The sequence below is a fragment of the Elephantulus edwardii genome, unplaced genomic scaffold (assembly GCF_000299155.1).
Source record: "Elephantulus edwardii isolate Elephantulus edwardi_28Jun2011 unplaced genomic scaffold, EleEdw1.0 scaffold00416, whole genome shotgun sequence".
Classification (NCBI taxonomy): domain Eukaryota; kingdom Metazoa; phylum Chordata; class Mammalia; order Macroscelidea; family Macroscelididae; genus Elephantulus; species Elephantulus edwardii.
This window is the reverse complement of record NW_006400166.1, coordinates 96,320-106,212: the sequence shown is the minus strand read 5'-3', so window position 1 is coordinate 106,212 and position 9,893 is coordinate 96,320. Positions and strand designations below refer to the sequence as shown.

The following is a 9,893-nucleotide window of genomic DNA, read 5'->3' as shown; positions in this document are numbered from 1 at the left end:
GGGAAGAAGAACAAACTGGGGAGGAGGGTGGAGAGAATGGTGCAGCAATGAAGGAGTGAAAGCCCAGAATCCCTGTGAATGCTCATTGAAACTAATAAAATTTAATAATAATAATTAAAAAAAAAGAAAGTATATGTTTTCGAATCACAAAGAATAATTCTATCCGTTCCAAGTCATAGCAATTTTTTCCCCATTTCTAATCTCATTTTAACTCCAATATAACTCCAGAAAAGGAACCAAAACCACCTATCTAAAGATAAATAAGCTAAAAAAATGTCCTTTTCTGTCAGGATATGACAGTACCTGCAATCTCCCAGAGGCTAATTAGTCTTCCCAAAAATTCCTTTAACATGAAAGCAGCTAATGGGTCCAACCTCTGCACCCCCTCAGTTAAAAGAAATGGAGTTGGCAAGGCGAAGCTGGTGCAAAACACAGCAAATCATGTCTAGCTTTGCCATTTGCAAGTTAACAGGCACAAGACGACCTGTCAGCTCAATCTAACAGTCCCAAAATTTTCAACAAGAAGATACTGCTCCTTCACATTAATACAATTTTGGATCTAAACTAAAACCCACTCTCTTGCTCTTGCCAATTAATATCTCAACCACATTATTTCTTTAAACTACTCAGACCAGATGGTCAGAGGAAATACCAGATTACTGAGTAGGTCACACTGCCACTGTTCCAGTTTTATGTGACGTTCCACATGCCCAGTCATATTTCCAACCAATGATCCTTGAAGTGCACCAAGTACTGTTCTTTGTTCTTGTGATTCTCTTCCCCCTCCTTTCTGCTGAGAAGATGGCTACAACCTAAGCAGCCTTCTCAGAAAATGAGAAACACTCAAAGGATGGCAGACAAGTGGTCTGACACTGTGGAACCACCAGACGAACACAATCATCTATCTAAATTCTTCTTATGGAAGAGTGAACTTTCATTTATCAGCTGAGAAGTGATGGACAGAAGAGAGGAAAACTTGTTCTATTACCAGATAAGCAATTCTCAGTAAAGAATACATGATGTTATAGCCTCCTACATCCTCTCAACCCCTAAAACACACACCAGATTCCAACTCATAACAGCCTTATTGGAGAGATTAGAACTGCCTCTTAGGATTTCCAAGGCTATAAATCTTTATCAAAGCAGATTATCTCCTTTTTCACCAAAGTAATGACCTTTTAGTTAGCAGCCTGATGTTCAATCCACAGCGCCAACAGGGGTCTCTTGGGACAGAGTTGTATTTGCCACATTAGGTTCAATATGTAACCAATGCTGTGTCTGTACAAATAAAGTTTTAATGATGCACAGCCATATTCATTTGCTTTGATTTTGTCTGTGCCCACTTGCTATGTTCTAAAGGAAGAGCTGAGGAGTTGCCAGAGGTCATCTGGACTGCAAAGCTTAGGTATTTACTATCAAGGCCTTTCCCAGGGATGCTTGCTGATTACTGTTGCTGCTGTCAGATTGAGAAATTCCGACTCCATGTATGTCAGAGTAGGTTTTCAAGTATGTAATCTTTGAGGAATCTTCCAAGATGCTTCCAGATGGGTCTGACACATTAACCTTTTAGCTTTTAGTCAGTCATCTACTGTTTAACTATTTTAGAACTCAGGCCTCCTTGTAAGCATATATTGATGTTGTTAGCTATCATTAAGCCAATTCCAACCTACAATATATACTAGGGTTAAGAAAAGAAGTCATAAAATTGATACTAGACTTGACTTCAAATCCTGAGCCAGTCACTGGTTATATGCCCACTTCCTGGATAATCATTCTATGCCTCATTACTAATTTGCTAAATGCAGGGGTTAGGCCAGTACTCTGCAAGGAAAATCCAGCATCTAAATCCAGTTAAATCTGGTATGGTTTGTGAATTCAGACTGTTATTGTGGTTACACGTCATCCAGTCCGAGTCAACTCACAGCTGACCTTCCAGTGGGTTTTTAGAGGCTGTGGGAGAAATCACATGGGGAAAGATTGCCCATTTTTCCCACAGAGAAAGTGGAGGACCCACGCTGCCTGCCTTTGAGTTGGCAGTGCAATTCCTTATCACTGTTTTTACTGTTAGGTGCCATCAAGTCCGAGTATGAGTCACAGTGACTCCATGATCTAGAAATCTCAACCCTGTTGGATCCTCTATCATCCCCATCATCTCTGACATCCTCGACCCTACTGCTGCAATCACAGTATCAGTCCATCTCATTGAGGGTCTTCCTCTTTTTTGCTAACTTCCCACTTTTTCATGCAATAGGCTTTCCTATATCCTCATATTTATATGCATTATCATATTTATGCTTTGCTGTTAGAGGTACACCACCTATCAGTCTGCTGTATTGGGGGAATGATTTATATGTTGTTCATTCCTTTATAGCTTAGGTGAGTGTATGCTTGCTTTTATTAGTACTGCACTTGTCTGTCAGTTTATTGTACTAAGGTAACTTGTGGGTTGCTGTGATGCTGGAAGTTATGCCACTGGTGTTTCAAATACCAGAAGGGTCACCATGTTGGACAGGTTTTAGCAGTTTCCAGATTAAGAGAGACTAGAAATCAAGACTGGCCATCTGTTTCTGAAATTAAAGGCCTCTGAAAATGGCTATCTGTTTCTGAAATTAAAGGCCTCTGAAGACCCTATGAACAACAGAGGAATATAGAATTAGAGTAAAAAGCCCAGAATGCAAGTCACTCAAAATGGAAGAAACACCTGCAAGGATCCTTTAATAAATGGAACATGGAATGTATGAAATAGGAGATCTAGAAGATGTAAAAAATGAAATGGAATGTATGAAGTTAGACATTCTAGACATTAGTGATCAGAGATGGACTGTCATGGGCTACTATGAAATCAGACAATCATATGATTTATTATGCAAGCAAAGAAAAACTAAGGAAGAATGGTGTTGCATTCATAATTAAAGATAATTTCAAGATTTACCCTAAAGTATAATCTTGTGAGTGGTTAAGATAGTATCCATATGCACACAAGGAAGGCCTGTTAATACAACTATTACTCAAATATGTACACCAACAACTAAAGCCAAAGAGGAGGAGGAGACTGACATTTCTACCAACTTTTGCAGTGCAAAATTGACCAAACGTTCAATCAAGATAGATGCATTAATAATTACTGATAACTGGAATGCCAAAGTTGGAAACAATGAGAAATAAATGGTAGTTGGAAAGTCTGGTGTTGGTGACAGAAATGAAGCTGGACATTGAATGACTGAATGTTGTACATTCAATGATTTATTAAACCTTTTTGAATAACACAAAAGGTGCCTTTAAATATGGACCTCATCTGATGGACTACACAGGAATCAGATTAACTATAACTGTGGAAAGAATTATTGGAGCTCAGTATCAGCAGTCAAAAACAGGCCAGGTGCTAACTGTGGAACAGATCACCAATCACTCATGTCTAAGTTCAAATTGAAGGCAAAAAAAATAAAAACAAGTCCACAAGAACCAAAACACAACCTTGAATCTATTCCACTTGAATTTAAAAATCATTTCCAGAAACAGATCTGGGCACTGAACACTAATGATCAAAGGCCAGATGAATTAAGGGACAATATCAGAGGTATCTATTGAGAGGGGAAAAAATGATTACAAAGACAGAAGAGGAAGAAAGCACCAAAATGGATGTCAGAAGAAATTCTGAAAAAAAAAAAAAAAGAATTTCTGCAAATTGTCTAGAGCAAAAGAAGCCAAAACAATAAGAAATGTCGAAGTAAAAGAGATGAACAGAAGGTTTCAAAGGTCAGCTTGAGAAGACAAAGCAAAATATTATAATGCATTGGGTAAAGAGCTGGAGTTGGAGAATAAAAAGGGAAGAATTCACTTGATATTTCTAAAGTTGAAAGAACTGAAAAATAAATTCAAGCAATGAGTTGTACAACCAATACTATACAGGGATGATCTTGAATGACCCATGTAGCATTTAAGGAAGATAGGAAGAATGTGTAGTAACTGTACCAAAAAGAATTGTTAATAATGAAAAATTTCAAGCAGTAGCATATGAACAAGAGCCAATGGTAATAATGGAAGACACTCAAGCAGCACTGAAGGCACTGGCAAAAAAATAAGGCGCCAAGAAATCTGGATTTACTTGGTCAACTGATTGGAAGAGATTTAAATTTGTTCAGTCAGGAGTGGTGATGGGATTCTAATCGAGGCAGGTCTGGATTCAGAGCTGAGTTCTCTACTACTGCTCTCTATGTTCCCATACCTGACTCAGGTGTGCTGAGCCCCAAAGGGAGGTGGAACCCTAATTCCTGCAAGTGCTGTGAAGAAAATATACAGGGTAGTCTGAAGATAAGTATTGGTAGTGAGGGTTATGACCTAGAAACATTGGTCAGCCTCTACGGTTTAGATAAAATAAAAGAAAGACATTCACAGTTCTAAATATACAGTCTTTATTAAGAACAATGACTGGAAACAGCTATTAATAGAAAGTTAAGCCAGGAATGACCTAATGAGACTCTTGCTTGACTGGACTGTGGCAGGCTGACAAGTAGGGATGTCAACCTGAAGATCCTTAGTATAAATAAGAGATGAAAGATGATTTTTGCATAGTGATGGAGACAGGTGTAAAGCAGGAGGTCTTTTCAGCAAGGGAATTTATAGGACCTTGGAGGTACTCCAGGGATGTATCCTATTATCTCCATACCGTTTCAAACTATATGTGGAACAGATCATCTGGTAGGCTGGGCTCTATGAGGAAGAATGTGGCATCAGAATTGGAGGAATATTCATCAACAATCTGTCTTATGCAAATGACACAACTATGCCTGCAGAAACTGAGGACGACCTGGAGCATTTGCTGCAGAAGGTCAAGGACTGCAGCCTTCAGTATGAATTGAAGCTCAACATCAAGAAAACAAAGATTCCCACCAATGGGCCAACTGGCAGCATCAGCAGAGAGATGGCGAAGAGACTGAGACTGTCAACACATGCAGAGATGGTGAAGAGACTGAGACTGTCAACCAGCATGCAATAAATCAAAGGATAAAATGCGTTGGGAAAGTCTGCTGTCAGGGACCTCTCCAGAATACTGAAGAGTAACAATGTCTGTCGGTCTGGAGACCAAGATGTGCCTGATCCAGGCCATGGTATTCGCAATTACTTGTTATACATCAGAAAGCTGGGCAACGACTAAGGATGAGCGAAGAATTGATGCCCTTGAGCTGTAGTGGTGGAGAAGAGTACTGAGTACACCACAGACTGCTAGAAGAACAAACAGGTTTGTCCTAGAGAGAATAAAACTAGGCTGCTCCTCGAAGGCCAGGATTCTGAAGCTCTGTCCAACATACTCTGGGCATGTTGCAAGCAGAGATCAGTTACTGGAAAAGGACATCATGTTTGGGAGGGTGGAGGGTCATTGCAAGAGAGGAAGGCCCTGGATGAGATGGACTGACTCAGTGACTGGGGTAACAGAGTAGGTGTGTCAGAGACAATGAGGCTGGCTCAAGATAGAGCAAGTTCAGGGCTGTTGTTACTATAAGTCTCAAGTGACTCAACGGCACATAATGTTGTTAAAATATCCCATGGACTACCAAAAGCCAAACAGGCAAAGTACAGACAGAGTCAAGGATGTGAAGCTTTGTTTCATATAATTGGGACATGCTATTAGGTGCCTTCAAACTAAGTACAACTCACAGGGACCCTATGAAGAAAAGATCTGTACCCTGTCCTATCCTGTGCCATCCTCCTCATCTCTGTCACACTTGAGCCCACTGCTACATTCACTGTGTCAATCCATCTTATTGAATGTATTTCTCTCCTTCACTGACCTTCCACCTTTCCAAGCATGATGTCCTCTTCCAAGGAATAGCCTTTCTGAACAAGTATGAGGGATGAAGCCTCACCACCCTTAACTCCAAAGAGATTCTGGCTGCCCTCTTCTCAAAGGCATGAATTCTTTAGCTTCTTAGTCTAGACATAGGTTTTATATGAGCATAATTAAGTGTTCTGGGATTCCAATTCTTCTTAATGTTAGACATAATTTTTTTTAAATTTTAAAATTTATTTTATTTCATTATTTTTGTGTGTACCGTCAAATCAGATCTGACTGGTACAGGAGGAGATTGTTCCTCCTTCTTCAGCAGAGCATCTGGTGGATTCGAACCGTGCATCTCTGAGATTGCAGTTGCAGTTTCTTGCCACTAGGCCACCAGAGCTCACCTAGACATAATTTTTGAGGATACACACAAATGCCTTTACATAGTCAGTAATACAAAAATAGACATTCTTCTGGCCTTCTCTACTCTCAGCCAGGACTCATCCATCTTTGTCAACAGCTTCGAACACTACTTAACATACAACCCACATCCTGTTTACTTACTTGAACTTTTGCCAATCTCTGCAAGTAGATACCAGCCCCCCATCCGCAGCATCTTTGTTTTGCTCACTTCTGGACTTCCCAAGACTACAAAGGGCAGGCACACAGCAAGTCCTCCGACAGCTCCTAAATGAAGGAGGCAAACTTGCCTTGGCTCAACGGAAACCTAAACACCCATATCACATGTAAGCAAGATTCTGCTGAAAAGTATCCAAAAATGAGTGGAACAGCACATCAATAGAGAACTGTCAGATGTGCAGGCTTGGTTTAGAAAAAACTGTGGTACTAGGGTTATTATAGCTAATGTTAAATTGATCTTGGCTTAAAGCACAAGAGTACCAGAGGAATGTCTACCTATGTTTCATTGACTATGCAAAGGAGTGTGACTGTGTGGATCTTAACAAACTGTGGCTGACTCTGAGAAGAATAGGAATCCCAGAACATTTGATTGTGCTTATGTGAAACCTATACTTGAGCCTAGAGGCAGTCATCAGAACAAAGCAAGGAAACACTGCCTGGTTCAAAATCGGGAAGGGTGTACACCAGGGATGTGTCCCATCTCCACATCTTTTTACTCTATATGCAGATCAGATCATTGTAGGCTGGGCTCTATGAGGAGGAAGATGGCATCAGGATTCGAGAAAGACTCATCAACAACCTTCACTATGCAAATGACACAATCCTGCTTGCTGAAACTGAGGAGGACCTGAAATGCTGCTGCAGAAGGTCAAGGATTGTTGCCTTCAATATGGATTGAAGATCAACATCAAGAAAACAACGATTCTCACTACTGGGCCAATAGGCACATTATGATAGATGGTGAAGAGATTGAGACTGTTAACAGTTTTAGTTTGCTTGGCTCCACAACCAACACTCTTGGTATCAGCAGCTAGGAAATTAAAAGATGAATTGCATTGGGAAAGTATGCTGTCAGGACCTCTCTAGAGTATTGAAGAGCAACAATGTCAGTCTGGAGACTGAGGTTTGCCTGATCCAGGACACAGTCTTCACAATTACTTGCTATGCATCAGAAAGCTGGATAATGACTAGGGATGACAGAAAGAGAACTGATGCTTTTGAGCTGCGGTGCTGGAGAAGAGTACTGAATATAGTATGGACTGCCAGGAGAACAAACAGGTTCATCTGGGAGAGGATGAAATCAGGCTGCTCCTTGGGGGCAAGGATTCTGAGGCTTTGTCTGACATACGTTGGACATGTTGCAAGGAAGGACAAGTACTTGGAGAAGATGATCATGCTTGGGAAGGTGGAGGGACAGCACGAGAGGAAGACCCTCGAGGACATGGACTGATTCAGTGACTGGGGTAATGAGGGTAGGTGTGTCAGAGATAATAAGGTGTCCACTTGCTATACAGAAGTAACTTGTGGTAGCTGTGAAGCTGCATTGTGACATTGATGTGCCAAATGCAATAATGGTTACCCATGGTGGACAGTAGTTGGTGGAGCTCCCTGATTAAAACAAGCTTGGAAACAGGAGTGGCATCCACTACCCTAAACAGCTTGCCTCCGAAACCCTATGAACCTGGAGAAAGGATGAAAGTCACACAAGTGTTGAGGATTTTCATTCACAGGGTCACTATGAGTCACCTACGACTTGACGGCACTTAACAAAAACAGGACAGAGCAGGTTTCATAGGGGTAGCTATGAGTTTTAAGGGACTGGTCAGCACATAACATCTTAAATAACAACAACATCTTAAATAACTAAGGTCACTTTAAGAAAGTAACATACAAATAAGGTTTTATAAAGTATGGTTCTAACACAGTTAATTAAAAAGTGGAAAACAACTGCCAAAGTTTCAAGTGCAGGTGTACAAATCTGTTAACACTGACTAAATATGAAATTATGAGAGAGTGACTTACCATTGGTTTACCATAAAATGGAAATCCCTGTAACTGTCTCAAAGCGTTTGTGGATGAGCCAAGTTCTTTAAATATAACAAAAGCCTGTCCCCTCATCTTCATGGTCTTTAAAGCCACAATATCTACCACATGGCCAAACTGAGAAAATAGGGCATACAAAGACCTCTTCAATTCTGCATAAGAACACAGGAGAAACAAATTATCTAAACATGTAAGTGACAAAGATGCTCATAAATAACTGTACTATCTTCTCACCACATATACACAGTTACATATTTCCAATAAAAACATACCACACTATTTTCTGTGGATAGGTGATTTAAAAACTTAAAAGCATTATATGAGTGACACTTAAGACACTGTCATTCTAAACCTATTCTTTGCATTTTACGTTGAAAGCCTTAAAATTTTGAATATGGGCAAACTATTATTTCAGGAACTAAGAAAAAGATGAAAGTTCTTGGAGTGGCCCTCAAATTTTTTTAAGGTATTATTGTTTAAACACACATTATTAAGTAACTATATTTTTTTTAAGGCACTTACCTTCTTTTTTAATTTTGTCATTCATATTGTTGATATAAATTGTATGATTTGGTCTGATATCCATGTTTTCTGTTAAACTGTTCAAGCCACCTAAAGAGAAAGCAAATAATCAGTTATAACAGAGAGAATGAAATCATAGCACAGTGTGTCAGAGAAATATAACAAAGACTAAGGACTATGAGTTTTTAATCCAGATTTCAAGTTTTTTCAGCCTCAAACGCTCAATACTAGTACTTAACCAGAATTTATTAACCTTATTTCATTCCGTGTACTTTCACATTTAATTTTTACATACAGGAGATACTGTTTTTTCATTTATTCAGTGAAATAACCTTTAAATTGTGTTCATTTATGTACACTGCTTTTTTCCCTACCCACTTACTCTGTGACACCATGATCTCTGAAATCCTACTCCCCCTTCCTTCCCCCCGCTATCTATACACATCTTATGGTTATTCTGTTTCTACAATAATGGTCTTACACAGTATTTGTTCTTACGGGTCTGAGTTAGTTCATGTAGTATAATGCTCTTTAGTCTCTCCTATGTTATATAGTATTTTTCACAATTACTGTTCCTGAATGCTGCACAGTATTCCATCTTGTAACTATACCCCAATTTCTCAATCCAGTCATTTGTTGATGGACATGTGGGCTGTTTCTATGTTCTCGCTATTGTGAATAATGCTGCTACGCACATCAGTGTACAAATCTTGGCTTTTACCTTAGTTCTGTTTTCCTTGGGGGTCTATTCCTAGCAGTGGCATAGCGGGTTTATACAGAATCTCTATGTTCAGTTTTGTAGGACACGCCACACTGTCTTCCAGAGCAGCTGTACCATTTTACAATCCCACTAACAAAATATTAGAGTTCCAAACTCTCCACATCCTCTCTTCTAATATTGACTCCTGTTAAACTTTGCCACTGCTACTGGGTGAGAGGGTATCTCACGGTGTTGATTTGCATCTCTCTTATTTCCAATGATTTTGAGCATTTCTTCATGTCTGCCTCTGTGAAAGATCTTTCCATATCTTTTGCCCATTTTGTAACTGGATTAAGAGAGTTTTTCTTGCGGAACCATTATTCTGTAAATTTTTGTTATGAAACCCTTTTTTGAGATGTTACTGCCAAATGG

General features: G+C 39.6%; 1 protein-coding gene across 1 annotated transcript in view; it reads right to left on the bottom strand.

Moving 5' to 3' along the window:
* The window catches only part of LOC102866467 (U2 small nuclear ribonucleoprotein B''-like), a 15,153-nt gene extending 6,328 nt beyond the window's left edge, over positions 1–8,825 (bottom strand). The window contains exons 1-2 of the mRNA XM_006902457.1: positions 8,762–8,825; positions 8,219–8,391 (exon numbers count right to left, since the gene is read on the bottom strand). Of these exons, the coding sequence (XP_006902519.1) occupies positions 8,219–8,391; positions 8,762–8,825 (237 nt within the window). The remainder of the gene's footprint in view (positions 1–8,218; positions 8,392–8,761) is intronic.
* Positions 8,826–9,893: the final 1,068 nt, after the last annotated feature.